Source organism: Lepidochelys kempii, chromosome 6, assembly GCF_965140285.1.
Source record: "Lepidochelys kempii isolate rLepKem1 chromosome 6, rLepKem1.hap1, whole genome shotgun sequence".
NCBI classification, from domain to species: domain Eukaryota; kingdom Metazoa; phylum Chordata; order Testudines; family Cheloniidae; genus Lepidochelys; species Lepidochelys kempii.
In genome coordinates, this window is record NC_136385.1 from 11,983,429 (window position 1) to 12,008,871 (window position 25,443).

The 25,443-nt window shown below is 47.8% G+C and overlaps 2 protein-coding genes across 2 annotated transcripts in view; one reads left to right on the top strand and one right to left on the bottom strand.

Moving 5' to 3' along the window:
* The window catches only part of LOC140913651 (uncharacterized), a 31,807-nt gene extending 30,106 nt beyond the window's left edge, over window positions 1-1,701 (bottom strand). Inside the window, exon 1 of the mRNA XM_073350400.2 lies at window positions 1,552-1,701. The gene's annotated coding sequence lies outside the window, so the exon portion shown is untranslated. The remainder of the gene's footprint in view (window positions 1-1,551) is intronic.
* Window positions 1,702-1,784: 83 nt separating this feature from the next.
* Window positions 1,785-25,443, top strand: part of LOC140913643 (uncharacterized) — a 29,360-nt gene continuing 5,701 nt past the window's right edge. The window contains exons 1-3 of the mRNA XM_073350383.2: window positions 1,785-1,900; window positions 6,419-7,730; window positions 10,527-10,653. Coding sequence (XP_073206484.2) covers window positions 6,672-7,730; window positions 10,527-10,653 — 1,186 coding nt within the window. The 5' untranslated portion in view covers window positions 1,785-1,900; window positions 6,419-6,671. The remainder of the gene's footprint in view (window positions 1,901-6,418; window positions 7,731-10,526; window positions 10,654-25,443) is intronic.

Below are 25,443 nucleotides of genomic sequence, written 5' to 3' on the forward strand. Positions count from 1 at the left end.
ATTTCAGCATCTGTCATTAAATAAGTATTGTCTGAAACACATGCAATTTCCTGCAATTGCAAAAATGTAAATTGATAAAAATAGAAAAAAAAAGTTTAAAACCCACACATTTGTGCAATTGTGGAAACGTAAATGGACAAAAATCTAAAAAGCTTTAAAATAAACATAGATATTACCCAGTGAAGTTAGAAAAAAGAAAATTCAGTCCTGACAAGTCTAATTATTGTTTCCTCTTTGAGTTTTGTTTTTCTGCAATATTCTTAGTTTTGAATCTCAGGTACCTGCAGGAGCAGACTAACTCCTGACACCATGCTCAGTGTTCTAGCATAAGAGAAAGAGCCAAGGTAGTGCGACAGTCTGGTTTTATTCCTTCCGCCACATCTACAGTCCTCTCTCATCAAGCAACTACTGACCGTAGAGTTCTCTGCATTCCTAAGCATTACCCTATATGAGGATCCTATCATACAATTGTAATGGCCCCCTGTGCTGGGGAGAGACCCCGCTAATGTGCTGGCAGTAGGGCAGAGCCAGCCTACGGGGGCAGAAACCCTATCAATGTCTGCGTGGAGGAGGGGGCATGAGGGCAGATCACTTAGCCCCCAGTAGCTCCCCTCTGCGATGGTGGAGAGACCCCATCAATGTGAGGAGAGCTCCAGAGCCAGCGACAGCCACTGAGCCATGGTGTTGGGGAGCCAGGGATCTGAACTGGGCACCTGGTGCTGCCCTGGGTCTGCAATCAGCCATTGGGGGAGGGGCGGGGTGGCAGAGGCAGCCCCTGCACTCATGGGGCTCTGACCCCCTCCCCCAACCTAGTCTGTGCTAGTCCCTGAGGATGGGATGACTCAGTCGCAGCACAGTCCAGCTGCTATTAATTGTGGGGATGGTTTTATTCCCAACCACAGTGGCTGGGAGCAGTTGGCATCACTCCAGCCTTTAGCCCTCAGGGAGACCTGGTCGCAACTCATCTGCCAGTTTAGAGCTGGCTATTCACCCTGGGGGGTGAGTGGAGGTGCCTCCTGGTCATATACTGCCAACACAAACACAAACGCTGGAGTCAGTGCAACGGTGCACTGGGCTGCCCCCAGGCCTGCCCCAGCATCCCAGAGTGTCTGTATCTTAGCCCAGGCCTAAACAGCCCCCACATCCCACCCCAGAATCAGCTGCAACTCTGCACCATACAAGGCATTCCTGTATAAACAGCTGCCATGCCCCACCCCAGAGATGGCTGCAACTCAACAGTGGACAAAAGATCCCCGGTTAAACAGCCCCTGCAGCCCACCCTGGAGGCAGCTGCATCTCATTATGGGATGAGGGACCCTGTGCAAACATCCTTAACGCCCCACCCCAGAATCAGCTGCATCTCAATGCCCGACAAGGGATCCCTGGCTAAAGGGCCCCCAGCACCCCAGAATAAGCTGCGTCACAAAACTGGGCAAGGGATCCTTGTATAAACAGACCCCACCCTCCATCCCAGAACTAGCAACATCTCAGCTTTGGCTGAAGGACCCCCGTATAAACAGCCCCTGCACCCCACCCCAGGGGTATCTTTACCTTAGGATGGACTGAAAGAACCTGTGTAAAGAGCCACCAGAGACAGCTGCACCTCAGCTCCCGGCACACCCTCCATGCTGACCCGACCCCACCCCATAAAAGCTGAGCAAGGGACGCCTCTGGGCAGCAGGTCCTGGGAGCAAGCTGGGGGGTGAGCGAGCGGGGGAGGAGTGGCACCACCCTGCAGTTGCATGGTGGGAAAAAGTCTCCTCCCCCCAACCCCACCTCCACCCTCCGCATCCGGTCCAATAACTTCGGGCTGAGCTGGAGCGTAGCCTGGGGAAAGAGACGGACGGACAGACACCCCCAGCCCTAGGGGCGCGGTTCCCAGCGTGACTCCCCAGCCCAGGTAACCACGGGCCCCCGAGTCCCAGCCTGGGCGGGTCTCCCACCCGCTCTCAGCCTGTGGTTCTGGCTCTGCCTTTGTCTGGGAGCTGAAAGCGACCTCTGCTCCCAGCCCCCCGCGGCAGCGCTCCGGCAGGGCAGGGAGGCAGCCCGGGGGGGCCCGGCCGGGGCGGGGTGAATGCGGACGGGGCGCACAGGCAGGCAGGGAGAGGGACGGGTGGAGGCTGGGAGCAGCGCTGGCGGCCGGACGAAGCAGAGGCGTTCACAGGGGGCTCCGTGGGAGCCGGGGGGGGGGGGGGGGATCTGGTTTGTGGCAATAAAGCCAATAGTACTTTGAGGGGGAAATGGGGGCCCAAAATAGTCCTGGTGGCACAGGGCCGGTAGGAGGGGTAGGAGAGCCCCCACCTGTGAGAAAGAGACCGGGCGCCTGTGACAGAGAGAGCGTGTGTGAGAGAGAGACAGGGAGAGAGAGTGTGTGTGTGTGTGTGTGTGAGAGGGAGAGAGCGTGTGTGTGTGCCAGGTGACAGCCAGAGAGCATATGTCCTTGTGTGATGGGCAGAATGTGTGTGTACACACGTAACAGGGAAAGAACGCGTGTGTGTGTGTGTGACTGGTAGAGAGCATGTGCGTGCATGTGACAGGGAGTTGCCTGTGTGCGTGTCAGACAGTGTGTGGCCGTGTGATGTGCAGAGAGCATATGTGTGCTCATGGGATCAGGAGAGAGAGCACATGTGTGTGCACACCAGGCGACTTGTGTGTGTTTGTGCAATGGGCAGAAGAGCGCGTGTGCACGTGCATCGCCTGCGACAGGGAGAGAACATGTGCCAGGCAATGTGTGTGTTAGAGAGACAGCCAGCAGAGACTGTATGTGTTACATTAATTTATTGGAATATATGGACTTAAAGACTCACAGATGTCCAATAGTAAACATTTTAAAACAAAGTTCAGGGTTTTGGTAGTAATAGTATTTAGTACCCTGGCAAATACCCCATTAAACATTCTTTTAATCCTTTAATAAAGATACAAAAAAGGAAGGGACAATATAGTTAAAGGTTTGACATGTAAAGTACCAAATAAGGCTTTTATTTTAACACTGTTTTTTCTTTTTTTAAAAGAAGCAGGAGGGAGTTTCTAAAAAGGAATGTTCCCTCCCCCATCATTTGACAGATCTTTAGATGGTATTAAAGATAGTAATAACTGTCAAAAAGTTAAGAGAAATGGGCTGTAGTTATTGTTAGTGAGGCTTGATTTTTTTTTTTTTATTAAAGGCAAAAGCAAGACATGCACACATCAGGGGACAGAAAAGGACAGCAGAGATAGAATGTGCAGTTTCTGTCTTTGTCATTGTTGACTTTGACTTGCAGTTTCACTGTTGGGGAAAAAACACATGTTGCAAGTCACACTAAGACTTGGCAAACTTGTACCAGTATTGAGCTGTTTAGGGCATTGCTTTTAGCTGCCTCTTTGGTCAGAAGTTTACAGCCATATTGCAAAATATACGGCCTTGGTTGACTAAGCCAGACTCTTATTAAACAGAAGGCAAAAGAAGAGGGATAGGAAAGAGAAGAAATAAGATGGGGAGGGAAAAGAACACCTAGGGGTGGGGGGACAAAGTCTTACATCCCAGGGGAGGTGATCATCTGAGTCCCTTTTTTTGCCTGAGTCTGGTCAGAAAAATCTCTTAGGATCAGGATGACAAAGGCCCAACAGTGTCATGGAGGAGCCTGGTCATCCAGGAGACAATGCGGTCAGGCAGTCATGATAAAGCTTGATCCTTCCTGATCTTCTCTCTTGCAGTCTGCCTGCATCCCCCTTTGCCAATTTTCCTCCAAAAACCTCTCTCCTTTTTTTTAAAAGGACCTTGTTGCAGTGTATGCACACCCAATCCCCCTTTTGGGTCAGATCTTGGGTGAGGGGCACTGCAGTTACAGTGCACCAGACTGTCCTCATGCTTAAGACAGCATGGCTCTAACCTGTCAGCCAATGTGGCTGCCCTCAGGTGCAAGGCTGTACAGCCTAATGGCCAGAGTCAGGGGCCACTCGGGAGGGGAGGTTGACAGCTGGGGTAAGAGGCCCAGGCCCTCCCTGCTCCACCAGGTCCTGGCCAGGGTCCTGTCCACACTCATTGCTGACAACACCTAGTCAGCAGAGATTCTACTGCAACACGCTGACCTTCCTCAGGTGGGAGATACCATTCACTCCAGCCCCCCGGGCCACTTTCTACTGTGTCTTCTGAAACCGGGATCTGTACATCTCAGGGTCTCCGGGCTCCTGGCACGGGTCACTCCCTGGGATTCTGACTCCAGTCAGCCCACCGTCAACAACAGGTCTCTGATCTGGTCCTCAGGATCCCACAGTTTGCTGCTGAAGCAGGTTCTGGACTGGAGCCTCCACCAAGCATCCATCCCCCTCAGCAGTCAGCCTAGAATGAGCTGGGCTGCTCCCTTTTATACTAAAGTGGCAGTCAGAGCATGCCTAGAAAGGTCTGAGGGGTGGGACTTCCTTCGCCCACAGTTTGGGATTAACCCTTTCTTGCCTAGTGCAGGGTATGCACACCCTGTCACACTCCCCAAAAGGGGAGTGGTGGATGGAATAGCCCATCCCCTCATTATTTTGTCCACCAATAGGCCCAATATCTGACACACCGATTTTGGTTCATTGACTTCTGGTCCCAGGCATGCCTGTAACACAGATTTGAATTATATCAGTAGGCCTTTTGGTTTAGATTAATTCAGACTTTCTGTCCCCCTTTTGCACCTTTTCCCACCATCATATATTGTTAGAGGTTATGGTAACATGTTTGTAAAACTTTTGTTTACTTTTTCAGTTAGGCTCACAATAATTGCAAGGCCCCAATTGTTCCAACAGTGTGTGTGTTTGAGACAGGGTGATCAGATGTCCCAATTTTATAGGGACAGTGCCAATATTTGGGTCTTTGTCTTATATGGGCCCCTGTTACCCCCTGCCCTCTGTCCCAATTTTTCACAATTGCTATCTGGTCACCCTAGTGCCAGATGGGCAGAGTGTGTGTGTGTGAGAGAGAGAGAGAGAAATGGGAAGAGAGCAGGTGACTACAAAGACAATATTTTAGTCGGGAGAGGGTCTGTGAGGCGCAGGAGCATGTGTGGAGGACATGCCAGAGAGGTGAAGGCAAAGAACACGTGGGGGTGACACTAAAACAAGGTGCATATGAGAAGCGTGTTTGGGTGAGGGGTGGCCACGTGGGTGAGGGAACGTGTGTATGTCAGAAGGGATACAGTGAGAGGCGGGCTCATATGTGAGGAGGCAAAGGCTCATGAGGGGATGTGCGTGAGTACAGTAGGGAAGTGGGGGAGGGAGGCACGGATGCTGGGATCCCGTTCTCCTCACCTGCGGGTTCAGATCTGTTGAATGCTGTTAGAGCTGGTGCATACCCCTCCGCTGGGTCCTTGTACAAAAGGAGGGGTTGTTGACATTCCCACCAGCCAGTTTCCCCATGGAGATACACCCTAATAACCTAGATATAACCCCATGTCACCCAGCACTGGGCATGGAGGAGCCTGTCTGTGCTGGGTGGGGCAGGGAGCTGAGGGAATGGGAGGTGGATGGGGAGGTTAGACAGGGGCCTGTCTGTGCCAGATCAGGGCAGAGAGCAGGGGGTATGAGTGGGGGAGATAGGCACGGGTCTTTCAGTTATGACTTTTTCTCTGGAAGCTCTGCATATGTGGTATGAACCATGCAAATTCTGCCAGTATTGGGAACTTTCACTCACTCCCTTGCTCAAAGATAAGTGAGGAGGAAATATGCTCCCTGTTAACATAGTGTGTGAGCATCCCACAGGCCTTCATGTATTTATCCTCACATACGCTTGTGAACCAGGCCAGTCCAACTGTCCCCATGATACAGATGGGGAAATTGAGGCACAGAGAGACCAAGGTCTGGTCTACCCTTCAAAGCTTTACTAGCACAGCTTGGGAGGGGGATGGAGGGTGTGATACTATTACTGACAGAGCTATACCAGTAAATGCCCTAGTGTAGATGCAGTTACACTGGTAGAGTTTAGACCACACACCAAACCAGCATAAACTATATCAGTGTAAGCACTTTTATACCAACTTAACTGCATCCCCACGACAGGGTATTGGTGGTGTAGCTATGCTGATGTAATCATACCACAAACCCTACCTCATGTAGACGAAGCTAGAGTGGCTGTCCCAGGGTCCGAGTCTGACAGAGCAGGGAACTGAACTCTGCTTTCCCAGGTCCCTGGCTTGTGCCCCTCATTGCCCTATCCCCCCTCTGGGATGATTCTCTAACAAGGAGAGGTGGTCACTAGCTGGCTGTAAGAACACACAGCTTTTCTGGCAGGGAAGGCTGCATCCACACTAGGAGGACAGGAGTGTTAGCAAACACGAGGCACAATCCCAGGGACGACTCAGCCATTGTCATTTTTACCAGGAGTTAGCAGGGTGAGCTAAGCGCTCAAATCCCTTGGCACTATGGAATTGCCCCCTCACTGTCTGTGTTTCCCTTGCCCTCTCAGGAGCTGCGGGAGAAGCCCCTCTTTCCAGACAGCAGCATTGCTGGCTCCAGGAGGTCGCTCTGATTTCGCAAGACAGTTTGTGCTTCTGGGCCCTCGCACCTGATCCCCCATCCGGATCACCTGGTGTCAAAAACGGGACACTGGGGTAGGAAGCCGGAGGCTGGATGCTTCCTGCCAGGGGCATGAATGAGCCAGAAAGGCCTGGGGTCTGGGCTCATCCCCTGCTGGGATAAGGACACCCCAGGGAGCAGCCATGGCTGCAGGGCAGGGGGCAGAGGGGGCCCTGGACCTGCAGTTTCAGATCCAGGTGGAGCAGTCGGTGTGCCCCGCTGGGCTGACGGAGCAGCAGGCCTCAGCTGAGCCCGAACCAGATGCGGGATTGGAGCGGGCGGGCGGGCTGCCTATTGTGGTGCAGTCCGGCACCATTGGGGAGCTGCTGAGATGGGTGGCACCGCAACAGGCCCGGTATGCGTCGCAGAAGGAGATGCTGCAGCACTGGGAGGACGTCTGGCAGGAGGTGCTGCAGGCCCTGCGCATCCTTCCGGAGGTGGGGCCGGCTCCGGCCTGCATCCTCAGGCACGGAGAGCCAGAACTGCCGCCCCCTCCCAGAGTTGTGCCAGCACCGACTTGTGCACGTGGGTGTGAAAACCCCACCTCCCAGGAGGGCAGAGAGTCACCCAGGGGTCTGGAGCAGGCTGGGACCGAGCCGAAGGAGGAGACGGCACCGTGCCGAGAGGAGCAGCTGTCAGCCCCGCAGACCCCTGCCGAGGTTAATCCAACTCCAGCACCTACATGGGGAACCCTGCAGCTGCCACAGCTGGCGCCAGAGGACGATATCGAGGCCTATCTGGCCACCTTTGAGCAGGTGGCTGATGCCTGCCAGTGGCCGAGAGGGGAGTGGACAACCCGACTGGAGCCGTACCTCACCGGGAAAGCCCAGCTGGCCTTTGGTAGCCTAGACATCACAGAGACAAGTGACTATGGGAAGGTGAAGGCGACCATCCTGCGTCGCTATGGCATCAGCCCAGAGACACAGCGTAGGCGCTTCAGGGAATTCTGTTACCAGGAGGCCAAGGGGCCCCAGGAGGTTTACAGCCACCTCCAGGAGCTCTGCCATCGCTGGCTGGAGCCGCAGAGCCACACCAAGGAGCAGATCCTGGAGATGCTGATCCTGGAGCAGTTCCTGACTGTCCTGCCGGAGGAAATGCAGAGCTGGATCTGGGAAAGTGGTCCCGAGACCGGCGCCCAAGCAGTGGCCCTGGCAGAGGGGTTCCAGGTGGGGCAGCCAGAGATCGAATGGCCGGGGCTACAGGTGAGAGTTTAACTCCAGTTATCTCAGTGAGGGACCAGGGTGGGAAGGGGAGATAAACCGTGGAAGCCACAGGGGAGCCAGGGTTCCTGTATTTGTCCCTGTAAAGTCTTTGTCCAACATGTTCAGGAGTGTTCATGTCCAATATGTTCATGGAGAGTGGGTGCTTCAGAATTTGGGTGCCCAACATGAGTCAACCGCCCCAGCTACAGTTGTGTTATCTTTAGCACATCGCCCCTGGAAACCAGGCCCCACCTGTCTCCCAGCTGGACAACTAAAAACTGTCATGCCCCAAGTTAGTGGCCACTCATGGACATCTGAGTGCTTGGAGACTCATGTGGCCCTGACAACTTTAGAAGCGTCAAGGGGAGAGACCTTGACTAGCGAGAGCTACCAGTGCTGCTAGTCAGGAAATTCTGAAGGAATGAATTCCCCACACATGGGGCATCTTAACACAGGTGTGTCTGAGATGCCCTGAGGGAGAGTTGGAGACGGTCTGCTCTCATTTAAAGTCTCCCTTATAATAGTGATATCTCAGGGTTCTCTCCTGCAGTATCGTGACTGGTTTGAGTTAAACCCCACCCGATGTTGATTTTCTATGCAAGTTTGTGATTCACTCTGTAAGGGCGGCTATCTTGTAGTGAAGGTGCTCTACAAAATTATGGGCCTCATGGAAACAAGCCAGCCTGCTCTTTAAATTCATTGTGTAAGGGTGGCTGTCTCCCAGAGAATGTGCCCTCCAAATTGGAGGGCCTCAAGCTAACATGCAAGTCACCTCCTCACCAGAGTTACTTTGTAGAGCACAGAAAACAACATGGTAATTTGATGTGGCTACAAACACCATCTCCCCACACTAAGATTCATAAATTCCAAGACCAGAAGGGACTATTGTGATCATCTAGTCTGACCTCCTGTCTAACAGGCCAGAGAACATCCCTGAAATAATTCCTAGAGCAGAACTTGTAGGAAAAACATCCAGTCTTGATTTAAAATTTGTCAGTGATGGAGAATCCACTCCTCACGCTTGGTAAATTATTCCAATGGTTAATTACCCTCACTATTAAACATTTGCACTGTATTTCCAATCTGAATTAGTCTAGCTTCAACTTCCAGCCATTGGATCATGTTAGACCTTTCTCTGCTAGACTGAAAAGTCCATTATTAAATATTTCTTCCTTATGTCAATACTTATAGACTGTGGTCAAGTCACCTCTTCTTTTTGTTAAGCTAAGTAGATTGAGCTCCTTGAATCTATCACTATAAGGAACGTTTTTTTTATCCTTTAATCATGTTCACGGATCTTCTCTGAATCCTCTCCAAACATCCTTCATGATCTGTGGGCACCAGAACTGAACAGAGTATTGCAGCAATGGTCGCACCAGTGCCAAATACAGAGGTAAAATAACCTCTCTACTCCTACTCGAGATTCCTGTTTATGCATCTCAGGATCACATTAGCTCTTTTCGCCACAGCGTGACACTTGGAGCTCGTGTTCAGCTGAATACCCATCACGACTCCAAAATCTTTCTCAGTCACTGCTTCTGAGGATACAGTCCCCACTCCTATAAATATGGCCTCCATTTTTTGTTCCTAGTTGTATATATTTACATTTATCTGTATTAAAATGCATATTGTTTGCCTGAACCCAGTTTACCAAGTGATCTAGATTGCTCTGTATCAGTGACCTGTCCTCTTCATCATTTACCGCTCCCCCAATTTTTGCGTCATCTGCAAATTTTATTAGTGATGATTTTTTGTTTTCTTCCAGGTCATTGGTAAAAATGTTAAATAACGTAGGGCCAGGAACCGATCCTTGTGGGCCCCACTGAAAACACAACCGCTTGATCATGATTCTCCATTTACAGTTACATTTTGAGACCTAGCAGTTAGACAGTTTTTAATTCATTTAATGTATGCCATGTAAATTTTATACCATTCTAGTTCTTTAATCAAAATGTTGTGTGGTACCAAGTCAAATGCCTTACAAAAGTCTAAGTATATTATGTCAACACTATTACCTTTGTCATCCAAACCTGAACTCTCATAAAACAAAAAACAAGATAATTTGACCGGACCTATTTTCCATAAACCCATGTTGATTGGCATGAATTACATTATCCTGTTTTAATTATTTATTATCCTATATCAGCCCCTCTATTATCTTGCCCAGGACTGATGTCAGGCTGACATGCCTATAATTATTCAGGTCATCCCATTTACCTGTTCTATAAATTGGCACATTAGCTGTCTTCCAGTCTTCTGGAACTTCCCCAATGCTTCAAGACTTATGGAATATCAACACTAACGGTCCAGTGAGCTCCTCGGCCACTTCTTTTAAAACTCGTGGATGCAAATTATCTGGGCCTGCTGATTTACAAATGTCTTACAAATAGCTTCTGTTTAACATCCTCCAGGGATACTAATGGAAAGAGTGTTATCGTATGATGAGACTAAATCATCTGTTTTTCTTTTCCCAATAAAGCACAGAAATATTGAACACTTCTGCCTTTTCTACATTATTATTGATAATTCTACCATTTCCATCTAGTAATGGACTAGTACTATTGTCAGGATTCAAACCCCACCATGCACACCCAAATTCTGTGGGTCCTGTTTCCTCGGCACTTGGCCCTGACCTGCTTTTATGCTTGATCCCCTGATTTCAGGGATTGGCGCTAAGTGGGATGCAGGAGGATGGCAGAGGTTGGGAGGGAAGGGCTAGTGTCTGGCACAAGCATTAGTGAGCAAGGGGTAGCCTTGGAGTGGCCTGTGCTAAGGTGGATGATTTTGTGGTTGCAGGAGCCAGTACAGTTTGAGGATGTGGCTGTGAGTCTGAGTGAGGCAGAGTGGTTGTTGCTGGATGAGGAGAAGCAGCAGCTCTACAGGGACATCATGTACGAGAATTACCAGAGCATCCGCTCGCTGGGTGAGTTGCATTATTATCCAAACTTCCTGCCCACTGTGGAAGCTCTGGGCAGAGCTGTCCAGAAAATCATAAATCTTTTCCACTGAATTTTATTTTTTAAAGAAACTGAAAATATTTAAAAAAAATTCTTTTTGCAAAAGTATTCCAAATTGTCCAACAAAACCCAAACTGAAAATCTAAATCTTTGCCTTTTCTTTTGCCCCCTCCTCGCTCTGCTTTTTCCCATCCTCTCCTCTCTCCTCCTGCTCCTGCTTTCCCCCATTTACTATTTTGCTACTGGGGAAAAAAGGAAAAACCGGAGAGTAACAAAAACTGGAAACTTCTTTTATTGGGAAAAAATAGTCTGTTTTTCATCCAAAGATGTTGCGGAACAAAAAATTTTGACCACCTCTGGGCTGGCTTTGAGCAGAGCTGGACAGAAAATGGCAATTTTTTTCAATAGAAAATTTCAGTGGAAACTAATATTTGTTCTAGTTTTTGTTGAAGTTTTCAGTGGAAAATTTATACTTTTCAATGTAACCCCAACACTTTTGGTTCAAAAACTGCCCAAAAAAAAAATAAAAATCAATAGAATTTAAAAAATAGCCAAAATCTGGGTTTTGGCTGAAAATTTTAAATTTGGGGGACTTTGATGTTAAAAAAAAACAACAATTGACTAAAGCACACACTCTGCTAAAATTTTTGTTCCATCAAACCCCCAATTTTCTGTCACAGAAAGAGTCTGGATAGTTTTTGAGCAACTCTCACTCTGAAGTCTCTGCTACCCCCAAACCTGGCAGGCTGCAGGGAGCTTCATGATCAACTAGAATTTTTTTTACCTGTGAGAAATTTCTGACTTTTGTTCAAATTTCAGAAACATGAAATTAGAAATTTCCCATGGAACCAAAATGTTTGGAAAATTCTGTTTATGAAAGAACTGAAATGGAATTTTATAAACATTTCTGGCTGGAAATAGGATTTTTATTTTTAATTTTCACAAAACCTTTTCACTAAATATTTTTGTCATTGAAAACCCTCAGACATGTGTGGGGTTTTTTTTTTCCTCAACAAAAACCTGAAAGTTCTAAACACCACCACCCCCCCCTTAAAAAAAATTTCACAGTGGGGAAAGAAAAATTCATAGATTCATAGATATTTAGGCCAGAAGGGACCATTATGATCATCTAGTCTGACCTCCTGCACAATGCAGGCCACAGAATTTCACCCACCACTCCTAAAGTTAAATTAAAAAAATTAATTTCCTGAGCCAGAGACGCCGACTTTCTGATTTTCCTGGGGGTGCTTGACCCCCACTCTGCCTCAGGTCCCGCCCCCACTCCACTTTTTCCACCAAGGCCCCACCTCTTTCACCCACTCCCCCAAGTGCACCCCACTCCTTCTCCTCCTCCATCCAGGGCCTCCTGCCTCCAGCTTCTCCCAGCAAATAACCCAGCGGGTTTCAGCTACAGAGGGAGCAGCTCTTGTAGTTGCTGCTGTGCTAGTGAAATTCACCCCTCGGGAAGCATGACCGTCTTCCAGGTGCTGGTGTCAGCTCGGAGGGCCAGGGTCAGTTCTCCAGTGGGGTGGTTCAGAAGTTACTGGCTGGGACACCCACCAAAATTCCAGCTTGGCCCAGGTGCTTTGCCAGGCAAAACTGCCCCAGGCCCAGCGTGTGGGGCTTGGAGACGCAGAGAGCTTTGTGCCTGGGGGTGGGGGCCCGGCCCAGGCTGGGAACAACCAGCACTGGATCAGCCAGCCCCAGCTAGTGAGTCCAGCTGCCTTGGCCGTAGCCTGGCCCTCTGCCCCTTCAGTGCGCTGAGCTGTTTCCGGAGTGCCGCCCCAGCACTGGAGCACCCATGGAATCAGTGCCTATGTCCTGAGCAGCTCTGTGATGGGCTGGATGCAGGAATCAGGGGGTGAGACTCTCTGGCCTGGGTTATGCAGGAGCAGGTCCAGTCAAAACACTGAATTTCCATTTCACTTGACATTTCAAAATTTGTTTTCATTCTGCATTGGAACAAAACCAAATGTTCTTGAAATGAAACACAAATTCTTAAATTGTTTAGGCATTTATTTTATTTCTTTTTTTCTGTTGTATGATTTGGATTATTTTTACCTTATTTCATGACATGCAGTGCCCACTATGGCATGTCCTCTTGTGAGAGACAAAGTGGGTGAGGGAATTTCTTTTATTGGAACAACTTCTGTTGGAGAGAGAGACAAGCTTTTGAGCTTACACAGAGCTCTTCTTCAGGACTGAAGGTTACAACACCACTGCATACAACATGGCCTCTCATGTCAAGTCATATAATATGGCATATTATGCCATAACATTCAAAATATTTTAATTTTATTTTGAAAAATATTAAGGGCAGTAGCTGCTTAATACAGATTGAAACATCTTATTTTCTAGATCAAAGTGTCTCCTGTTTATGGTGTAGTGAAAACATTTAACTCCTGTGGAACTAACATGACATGAATCATAGAAGATTAGGGTTGGAAGAGCTCTCAGGAGGCCATCTAGATCAACCCCCTGCTCAAAGCAGGACCAACCCCAACTAAATCATCCCAGCCAAGGCTTTGTCAAGCTGGGCCTTAAAAACCTCTAAGGATGGAGATTCCACTACCTCCCTAGGTAACCCATTCCAGTGCTTCACCATCCTCCTAGTGAAATTGTTTTTCCTAATATCCAACCTAGACCTTCCCCACTGCAACTTGAGACCATTGCTCCTCGTTCTGTCATCTGCCACCACTGAGAACAGCCGAGCTCCATCCTCTTTGGAACCCCCTTCAGGTAGTTGAAGACTGCTATCAAATCTCCCCTCACTTTTCTCTTCTGCAGACTAAACAAGCCCAGTTCCCTCAGCCTCTCCTCGTAAGTCATGTGCCCCAGCCCCCTAATTATTTTCATTGCCCTCCACTGGACTCTCCAATTCATCCACACCCTTTCTGTAGTGGGGGGGGGGCTCAAACTGGAGGCGGTACTCCAGCTGTGGCCTCACCAGTGCCAAATAGAGGGGAATAATCACTTCCCTAGATCTGCTGGCAATGCTCCTACCAATGTAGCCTTGTCACGGAGTCCCCAGACGATGCTCTGGAACTGCTCCCTACGAAGCCAGTCAGGACTCTGGGGAAGTCTCCTTTCTGTGAGCAGCCTGTCTCCAGGACACACAGCTCACACCACTTCCACCTTCCTGGGTCTGACCTTGGAGCATTCAGCATCCTCTGCCCCTCCATGCGTTTCCCACAGCGAGTCTGCCCAGGCAGGCTCCTGGGGAAGCCAGAGGGTCCTACCCCCCAACTTCGCAGTCAGACATGACTCTCAGCTAGCCAGTAAAACAGAGGTTTATTAGACGACGGGAACATGGCCTAAAACAGAGCTTGTAGGTGCAGAGAACAGGACCCCTCAGCTGGGTCCATTTTGGGGGGCAGTGAGCCAGACAACCACTTCTGCACTTCACTTCATGTCCCAGCCAGCCCCAAACTGAAACTCCCTCCAGCCCCTCCTCCTCTGGGCTTTGTCCCTTTCCAGGGCCAGGAGATCACCTGATTCCTATGTTGTCCAACCCTTTAGCTCTCACCTTGCAGGGGGGAAGGGCCAGGCCATCAGTTACCAGGAAACAGGGTGTTGGCCATTCTCTGTGTCCAGACCCCTGCACACACCTGCCCTTTAGGGCTCTGCAATGATCTTACACCCTTATCCCACCACCTAGATGCTTAAGAACTGCATAGGGGAAACTGAGGCACCCCCACAATATTCAGAGGAAACATTAAGAACAGTCCCGCTTCGTCATAAGCCTTTTATTTAAAGTGAATTTTGTAATGTGGTGTTACACCACCATGGGTTCGGCTCTGGCAGCTACAGTTTCAAGCTTATCAGAGTGAAAGTTACCTCTGCTCCTTGCTTCAGAGTTAGTCTCTAGGAACACATAAAGACCAAGGGTGGTGACCACACATACATTCAGTACAAAGTCTAGTCTATTTTACAGGTTTTATTAAAGTTACTAAAGTTATGATTACCCAAGCATATAGAAATTCTATACAGAGTTATGCACAAGTTACAAATACAGTTATACTCGCATCCTTAACAGTAGTGTTAGGGCATGGCTACACTTGCAGATGTAGAGCGCTGTGAGTTAAACCCACCTTCGGAGAGCGCAGCAGGGAAAGCACTGCAGTCTGTCCACACTGACAGGAACAAGTGCACTGGCGTGGCCACATTTGTGGCACTCGCAGCAGCATTGGGAGCGGTGCATTATGGGCAGCTATCCCACAGAGCACCTCTTCTCATTCTGGAGCTGTGGCTTGTGGGAAGGGAGCAGGGGGGCATTCTGGGTCCTGTCCCAAACCCCCGTGATGCATCGCTTTGCATCCCAGCAATCCCTGTGTTTCTGTTCACATTTGGCGCCATCTTTCAAAGTTTTTTGTACTGCATGCTTTGTCTTCCCTTTCGGTCTGCGGGAATGGAGCCCGAACTGCTGAGAAGTATGCTGACGAGTCTCGCCAGCATCTCACATTTGGCAGTCGAGTTATTCCTTATGATCCAAAATGACAGTGAGGGCTCAGACGATGATATTGACTCAAGTAACGCATATGACATGAGTTTGCTTGTGGCATTCATAGACATGCTCACCACAGTGGAACACCACTTTTGGGCTCGGGAAACAAGCACTGAGTGGTGGGATCACATAGTCATGCAAGTCTGGGATGAGAACCCAGTGGCTGCAGAACTTTTGGATGAGAAACGCCACTTTCATGGGACTGTGGGAGAAGCTCACCCTCACCCTGCAGCGCAAGGACACAAGATTGAGAGCTGTCCTGATGATGGAGAAGCGGGTGACTATTGCAATCTGTAAGCTGGCAACTCCAGACAGCTACCGATTGGTCGCTAACCAGTTTGGAGTGGGGAAGTTGACTGTTGGAATCATGTTGATGCAAGTTTGCAGGGCCATTAATCGCATCCTGCTCAGAAGAACCGTGACTCCAGGTAATGTGCATGACATTGTGGCTGGCTTTGCACAAATGGGTTTCCCTAACTGCGGAGGGGCGATAGATGGCACACATATTCCAATTCTGGCACCAGCCCACCTAGCCTCAGAGTATGTTAATTGGAAGGGCTATTTCTCTATGGTTCTCCAGGCACTTGTGGATCACCGTGGGCGTTTCATTGACATTAAGGCAGACTGGCCTGGAAAGGTGCATCTTTCGGAACACTGGCCTGTTCAGTAAGCTGCAAGCTGGGACTTTTTTCCCAGACCATAAGATCACCGTAGCGGAAGTTGAAATGCCCATTGTGATCCTTGGAGACCCCGCTTACCCTTTAATACCATGGCTCATAAAACCCTACACAGGGAGCCTTGACAGCAGCAAGGAGCGGTTCAACAACAGGCTGAGCTGGTGAAGAATGACTGTGGAGTATGCCTTTGGCTGTTTAAAGGGCCACTGGCGCTCTCTGTATGGGAAGCTGGACCTGGCTGATGACAGCATCCCCACGGTTATATCCGCATGCTGTACCCTCCATAATATTTGTGAAGGGAAGGGTGAGTGATTCACTCAGGCATGGAACTACCCGGAGGCTGAATTTGAACAGCCAGAGAGCAGGGCTATTAGAGGGGCCCAGCGCAGGGCTGCAGGGATTAGGGATGTTTTGAGGGAGCAATTTGAGGCTGAAAGCCACCAGTAATGTCTGGTGCCCTTCACGGGAGTGAAGTGCAGTGGTCCCAGTATTAGTAGGAATCTGTGTTTGCTATGCTGACTTGCAGTGCCTGTTTCTTTCCTGGGCTAAGGTATCTTTTACTTTATGCAATAATAAAGAATGTTTCCAAAGCCAAAAAATCAATTTATTCATTTATTGAAAAGAAACACAACTGCTTGGGAAACGGAAAGGGCAAGGGGGTGGGGTGGGGAATGGTACAATCACAGATTTGTGTAGGTCCTGTAATCATTCTCAGCCTTCCTGTCTGGAGTGCTGTGCGATGAGTGCTGCACTTCTGGCTGGCTATACCGCATGGTGATGGGGGTTGAGTGCAGAAGGAAAGGGTCTTAGTTTTCAGGGCTGGGTGGTCAAGCTACAGGTGTTGGAGGCAGCTGATGGTGGTAAGAACCCAGATGTTGGGGAAAGTGGGTTAGAGGTGACATGGGGGCACAAGGGAAAGGGTTTGGGACAAGGGCTGCAGGCGGGGTTGGGCACGATAGTGCTCCGCCTGCATGACTACGAGCGCCTGGATCGAGTCTGCTTGGCGTTCCATGATGCTTATCAGCTGATCCGTGCTTTGCTGCCGGAGCACCATGCTTTTGTGCCGGCGTTCCTCATTCTGCTGGCGGATCCTCCTTTCACTGTCCCACCACTCCTGCACTTTTCGATTTTCATTACTTGAATGCTGCATTACTTCATGCAACACGTCTTCCTTGCATCTACATGGTGTGAGAAAGTTCCTGCTCTACCTTGGTGGGTCTTGTGCTTATTGGCAGATTGGCTCGCCTTGGAGCTTCATGGCAGCCCTCAGCTTGACCGTTTTTCTGAGCCCACAGTCCAGGTCAACTCCTCCTGTGTCTGACCAGAAGTTGGGAGGATTGGGGGGAACCCAGGCCCGCCCTCTACTCCGGGTTCCAGTCCAGGGCCCTGTGGAATGCAGCTGTCTAGAGTGCCTCCTGGAACAGCTGTGCGACAGCTACAACTCCCTGGGCTACTTCCCCATGGCCTCCTCCCAACACCTTCTTTATCCTCCCCATAGGACCTTCCTCCTGGTGTCTGATAATGCTTATACTCCTCAGTCCTCCAACAGTCCGCGTTCTCACTCTCAGCTCCTAGTGCCCCTTGCTCCCAGCTCCTCACATGCACACCACAAACTGAAGTGAGCTCCTTTTTAAAACCCAGGTGCCCTGATTAGCCTGCCTTAATTGATTCTAGCAGCTTCTTGATTGGCTGCAGGTGTTCTAATCAGCCTGTCTTAATTGTCTCGAGAAGGTTCCTGATTGTTCTGAAACCTTCCCTGTTACCTAACCCAGGGAAAAGGGACCTACTTAGCCTAGGGCTAATATATCTGCCTTCTGTTACTCTCCTACAGCCATCTGGATCGACCCTGTCACAATGGCCTCTTTCTGATTCTTTGGAGTCTTTCAGCCAGTGATAACACGGATAGCTGAGATCTCAAGGTTGCATCTGTAAAGGCAAAATGCAACACTTAACAGAGGCAGCATTGTTCACACCAGACAGAGCAATGATTCCCCCATACTTAAGGGCAAGTACAGTCTACACAATAGCATAATTTGCCCATCCCAAAACGAGCGCACATAACCCACAGGAGCCCCAAAATGGTGAGTAAGCACAGGGTCAAGCGTGACTGATTGTTTCACGGCTGAACTGTCCTCTGGGTTTCTGTGCCTTGGGGAGAGCCAACAGTGGCAGGGGCCCCCTATACTGAACACTGTCCCCACATTTTCCACAGAGTTCATCCTGGAAGATATCTCGCTGCTGAGGGTGACTTGGGAAGCAAGGGAGGGTCTTCTACTGCAATGCAGATTCTGCCCTGGCCCATATGCAGCTTGCCTGTGTGCAGCAATGGTCCCTCCGCTCCTCACGGCACAGTGGCACGGACAAGTTAGCCTTACTGGGACAAGGAACACAGTGGCTCTCCCAAGAAACCTGTGCAAGAGCATTGCCCAGGTTCTGGCTGAGACCTTTGAAGAGATCACTGAGGCCCATTACCACGATGTGAGAGAGCACATCAACGCCCTATTCCGCATCTAGGCATGCATGCAGCCGAAACCCTCCTCTCCGCAAGAGCCTGCACCGAATAACTTCCTTCCCAAAATAAAAGCCGCTTACCGGGAACCTCCTCTGGTGTTGTCCTTCCCCAAGCACTGGCTGCCGCAACTGGCTACCTTCCTCCTGGCTTGAGAACAGCTCCTGGCTGCATGCATCTAGGGATGCTGGGGTGTCTTCCTCCGCTGGAACACCCTCGCTCCCGCTTTGCTGCTCCTCCTCCCGCCTTGTTGAACTGGGCTCTGAAGTGTCCATGGTGGTACTCAGAGAGGAGGTGAGGTCGCCCCCAAGTATCGCGTCCAGCTCTTTGTAGAAATGGCAGGTCGCAGGGGCAGCACCGGAGCGGCTGTTTGCTTCACAGGCTTTGCAGTAGGCATTCCACAGCTCCTTCACTTTAACTCTGCACTGCAGTGCGTCCCAGTCACGGCCCCTTTCCATCAGGGCCCTTGATATCTGCCCAAAGGTACCATAATTCCTGTGGCTGGAGCGCAGCTGGGACTGGACAGCTTCCTCCCCTCAAACACTGATGAGGTCCAGCACCTCACCATTGCTCCATATTGGGGACTGCCTGGCTCGTGGAGGCATAGTCACCTGGAAAGATTCGCTGAGAGCACTCCACACCTGGCTGAGCAAACAGGAAGGGGATTTTCAAAATGCCCTAAAGAATTTAAAGGGCAGGTCTGATGGTTGGTCATCTGAGGGCAGGGCAGTAGAGTTCAAAGTGATGACCAGAGTGGCCAGAACAGGCATTGTGGGACACTTCTGGAGGCTGATCAGAGCGCACTATAGGACCAGGGCGTCCACCCTGGTGCCGCGGCACTCCAGCGGGGGCGCAGCAAACATTATTCCACTCGCCGAGGCGGAGTACCACCTCAGCAGCGCTGTTGCCGCGGAGTCAGAGCGCTCTACGTGCCCCGCCAGGGTGGCTAGGTAGTGAGCTAGTGCACCCGGGGCTCCTTTATTGCGCTGTAACTCGCAAGTTTAGCCAAGCCCGCAGGGTCTGATGGGTCTCTCATGGCTTAGTCATCAGTAGAGGGATGGTTCCTGCTGGAGCCTCCCAGAGGGAGCTTAATTTTCCCGTTCGGGGCATCCCCTTTTTATAATGTGATTCTGTCTATACCTACATTCTGCACATGTCCATAAAAGTGTCAACGCTCTTTTCTCTTATTGGTCTGTGTCCCCTGGAAACTTAAGGGACCCCAATTTTCTATAGGCTGGGTATCATAGAATCATAGAATCATAGAATATCAGGGTTGGAAGGGACCCCAGAAGGTCATCTAGTCCAACCCCCTGCTCAAAGCAGGACCAATTCCCAGTTAAATCATCCCAGCCAGGGCTTTGTCAAGCCTGACCTTAAAAACCTCTAAGGAAGGAGATTCTACCACCTCCCTAGGTAACGCATTCCAGTGTTTCACCACCCTCTTAGTGAAAAAGTTTTTCCTAATATCCAATCTAAACCTCCCCCACTGCAACTTGAGACCATTACTCCTCGTTCTGTCATCTGCTACCATTGAGAACAGTCTAGAGCCATCCTCTTTGGAACCCCCTTTCAGGTAGTTGAAAGCAGCTATCAAATCCCCCCTCATTCTTCTCTTCTGCAGGCTAAACAATCCCAGCTCCCTCAGCCTCTCCTCATAACTCATGTGTTCCAGTCCCCTAATCATTTTTGTTGCCCTTCGCTGGACTCTCTCCAATTTATCCACATCCTTCTTGAAGTGTGGGGCCCAAAACTGGACACAGTACTCCAGATGAGGCCTCACCAATGTCGAATAGAGGGGAATGATCACGTCCCTCGATCTGCTCGCTATGCCCCTACTTATACATCCCAAAATGCCATTGGCCTTCTTGGCAACAAGGGCACACTGCTGACTCATATCCAGCTTCTCGTCCACTGTCACCCCTAGGTCCTTTTCCGCAGAACTGCTGCCTAGCCATTCGGTCCCTAGTCTGTAGCTGTGCATTGGGTTCTTCCGTCCTAAGTGCAGGACCCTGCACTTATCCTTATTGAACCTCATCAGATTCCTTTTGGCCCAATCTTCCAATTGGTCTAGGTCCTTCTGTATCCTATCCCTCCCCTCCAGCGTATCTACCACTCCTCCCAGTTTAGTATCATCCGCAAATTTGCTGAGAGTGCAATCCACACCATCCTCCAGATCATTTATGAAGATATTGAATAAAACCGGCCCCAGGACCGACCCTTGGGGCACTCCACTTGATACCGGCTGCCAACTAGACATGGAGCCATTGATCACTACCCGTTGAGCCCGACAATCTAGCCAGCTTTCTACCCACCTTATAGTGCATTCATCCAGCCCATACTTCCTTAACTTGCTGACAAGAATACTATGGGAGACCGTGTCAAAAGCTTTGCTAAAGTCAAGAAACAATACATCCACTGCTTTCCCTTCATCCACAGAACCAGTAATCTCATCATAAAAGGCGATTAGATTAGTCAGGCATGACCTTCCCTTGGTGAATCCATGCTGGCTGTTCCTGATCACTTTCCTCTCATGCAAGTGCTTCAGGATTGATTCTTTGAGGACCTGCTCCATGATTTTTCCAGGGACTGAGGTGAGGCTGACTGGCCTGTAGTTCCCAGGATCTTCCTTCTTCCCTTTTTTAAAGATTGGCACTACATTAGCCTTTTTCCAGTCATCCGGGACTTCCCCGGTTCGCCACGAGTTTTCAAAGATAATGGCCAGTGGCTCTGCAATCACAGCCGCCAATTCCTTCAGCACTCTCGGATGCAACTCGTCCGGCCCCATGGACTTGTGCACGTCCAGCTTTTCTAAATAGTCCCTAACCGCCTCTATCTCCACAGAGGGCTGGCCATCTCTTCCGCATTTTGTGATGCCCAGCGCAGCAGTCTGGGAGCTGACCTTGTTAGTGAAAACAGAGGCAAAAAAAGCATTGAGTACATTAGCTTTTTCCACATCCTCTGTCACTAGGTTGCCTCCCTCATTCAGTAAGGGGCCCATACATTCCTTGGCTTTCTTCTTGTTGCCAACATACCTGAAGAAACCCTTCTTGTTACTCTTGACATCTCTGGCTAGCTGCAGCTCCAGGTGCGATTTGGCCCTCCTGATAACATTCCTACATGCCCGAGCAATATTTTTATACTCTTCCCTGGTCATATGTCCAACCTTCCACTTCCTGTAAGCTTCTTTTTTATGTTTAAGATCCGCTAGGATTTCACCATTAAGCCAAGCTGGTCACCTGCCATATTTACTATTCTTTCGACTCATCGGGTAGGTTCCCTTTGTTCTCATTAGCATCGACTCACAACCTGAATCCCATGGTTAAGACACACGTCTGAGACAGATGCGCCTTTACAGTATTTTTATGATCTAATATTAACCTTCTGGGTAATTTTGCACAATGTTACCACTTGGTGCCCCTTTTCCCATAACCTTAGGGCATTAGGTTATTTCTCGGTCATTGGCTTGAGTCATCATTTCTTGTCTCCAAGACCCAAAATGTCTAAGCTAAAGTCTTGCAGGCCTCAACCTACAGGTTCTTGTGTTTCAGTTTGTCTGTCTTACTTACTTACTTACTTGGTTCCTCTAAATACTGATTGATTTTATACTTTTATAATCCTACAAATTAATTTCCAATGAATATATGTAATATAACATTGATTAAGCATAACATCACACAATAAATGGATAAACTAAAATCATTGGCTACATTTCTCCCCCCCACCCCCCGACAGGGTGAGTGTTATCTCATTATAATTGATGATTGGACAATAAGAGTCCTGTCACATATATATTACATGACAGTATCCAGCCATGATTAATACCATAGTACACATAGTAAGAATACTATAGACAATAATCCTTTTTTTCCATCCAATTTTCATCTCTCTTGATACAATGAATACCTTATGAGCTGCTACTGTCAAAAATTTCAGACAGTGCTTGGTTTGTCTTATTTATGTTATTCCTAATTTTAATTGCACATTTTTTTTCTTTAACGATTGTTTTAGTTGTAAAGTTTAATGGTTTATATGCATGAAGCACTGGAGTGCTCCGTTCAATGAGATCCCGGTGATCTGGGTTGCTAAGAATAACCGTTTCATTTTCGAAAACATTGGAGATATTGTCATGTGCCCAATAACTGTGGGTACTTGTTGCTTAACACAAAAATTTGGATGTGTTACCATACATCCAAGATGACCATAATAGAATTTCTTGTGACTAGTTACTACACAATATTATTCCTTTTTGCTATAGGCCACATATTTCGTAAAAGATTTCTATTTGGTTAGTTGCACTGCACATGATACCCGTGTGCATTGCGTTGGTACCTTTCCAGCTGGTGACACAGTGGAGTTGTTACATCAAACGCATTATACCTACAGATCCATTGATGCACCTTTTGAGAGCAGGAAGCAATCCATGGGACTTTCCATGTCTGGGCATTTTGGTGATACACCACCAGTGCAGGTATTTGCATTTGTTTCTTATAGATATCATCTTCTAGGTGGCCTACGGAATGGAAAGCCAATTGATCACATACGTCCTTATCTGGATCGAATACGACCAATGATACTGTGAACGAGGCATATGGATCATAAAATGTCACAGGTTTCATTTAAATAATGTGTCATCATTTGGATGTGGTTTCACAGATCCCAAGTTTCTATTTGAACCAAAAGATTTTTTTTTTTTAAATATATTTGGTTTGGCATTCGACTTTCTCTTCTCCATGTTTTGAATACAGTGTGGACAATACCAATTCAAAATTTGTTGATCTCTGATTAATTTGGGTACTTTTCTTAGTTCCAAGAATTAATAGGTATTATTAATAGTGTCTATTACATATTCACTATATAATGAACAAATAATTTCTTTTCCAAGTTAATGATTTTTCCCTGATCATTATTATATTTTATCAATTGATCAATCTTATTTTGAGTTTCATTAAACAATTTGGTTATTTCCTGCATATTATACACCTTAAATAATTTTTTTATTTTGCTAAACCTTTAATTCCTTTAACATGGGGTTAATTACTTTTTTAGCTTCTTTTTTTAATCACATAATTGATATGCCTTATGATTCTTTTAACATTAACCTTATTTCAAATTAGCACCTCTGAACTAATAAACCTGTGATACTGCTCAAAACTAACCTTATCAATGAGAAGTACTGAAAAGAAAGTTGCAACCTTAATATCTGTACAATAACTAAATTCACTTATTTACCCATTTAGGTAAATTTCATACAACAGGGATATGAATAAACTGAACTTGATTAATTAATACCCCTGGTATAGACGTAGCTGTGAGACCACTAACAGGGTCTTCTTGCGAACTGAACACTTCACAAGGTTCTGTGAATAATGGTCTTTTCCATTACTGTGGCTTGTACCTTTACTTTAAAATATTTATTAATAACTTTTACAATACCCAAAGACTTAATTTGGATACAAGCTTCATATTCTCCTTTTATATTTATAATTTAGGTTATATATATATGTATCTGGTCGATGCTTCAGTTTTTACTGAGCTTTGACATTTGGTTTTGTTTTTCCATAATCCATATGGGATTCCATCACTTACTGATGAATTTATCTACCTTTTTTTGGTTCTCATTCTTTATACAGAGGAAACGGAGTCCATTTATAATATAATGTGGCCCAGTTCACTGATTACATAAATTGTGTTCTGATACAGCATATTACCACCTGATCTCCAATTTCCCAAGCATTCTCTCTTTCTCCTTTATTAAAATAAACCTTTGCCTTCTGTTTGGATTTTCCCAATTTGATAGCTACCTGCAAGAGAACCTGATTTAAATGTTTTTTAATGCTTGCACATAGGTTTTCAGTTTGACTTCCTCTAGCTGTGTGCCACTGGTATGCCACAAAAGATGCTTTGGCATTCACGTGGTTTGCCCAGTCATCACCTCAAAGGGTGTATGATCTGTGGAAGCAGTGGGAGTTGCCCTGAGTGCCGTTAAAATGAGTGGAATCAGGGTATTCCAACTGCATCCATTGGCATCTACCAGTTTCCGCAGCATTCATTTGATGGTGCAACTTGTTCTCGTTAGCATCCCTGATGATTGAGGTCTATGTGAAATGTGCAATTTTGTGGCACTCCCAACAACTGTAAACATCTTTGGAACACTTGCCCAGTAAAATGTGTTCCTCTGCCGGACTCTACCCTAGCGGGGAGTTTCCAATGAGAGAAGACTTGTTTCACCACGTCTTGTTGTTGTGGCTAAAGCAGCATTTGCCTCAAGGGGAAATGCTTTCACCCATTTGGAGAGTGGATCAATAACAAGAAGATATTGGTTTCTTCTGATCATAATAAGTTTCTGTGATTTTTATTTTGGGAGGTATTGATGTGAAAATCTGGGTTCAGATTTTCCCTGGATTAACATCTGGGCACACATGAGGGTTCCCAGAATACAACAGGGCATCCAGCAGGGGAGACAGAGTCCATGCTGAAGTTATTTTTATACCTCTGTCATGCAATAGCAAAGTCCAGTGTGCTAGGTGAGCATTAGACATCTGTCCATCCTTGATTCGATTAGAAAGCAAGAACTGGAGAGGGGTGTGTGTGTGAAATGTAGAGCTATTGGGTTTAAACCAATTAAAAATGCAAAATGCTTGGTTGTCCAGCTGGTGACCAATAAATATTTTTCACAAGTGGAATATTTAAGTTCCACTAGGCTCATTCTTTTGGAGCATAGGCTATTGGCCTAAATTTTTCCATGACTCTTTAGAAGCTACTGTTGCAAGTGCAATTGCACTCAGAGACCTTTTAAGTGATGTGGTTTGCTGGGATCTGGAGTGATCAGCACAGATGCTTGAATTACTGCTCGCTTCAATTTTACAAATTGAACTGATCTGATCTGTCCTGGCCCAAGCAATCCCTTTTCTTTCAGAAGTTATACAGTGGACTTGCAATGAAAGCAAAGTTAGGAATGAAGTCTTGATGGTGTCATACCAACCCTAGAAAAGATCATAAAGAAGTTATGTCAGTAGGCGTCGATAATTCTCAAATTGCATCTGCCTTGTGTTGGGCTGATGTTTGA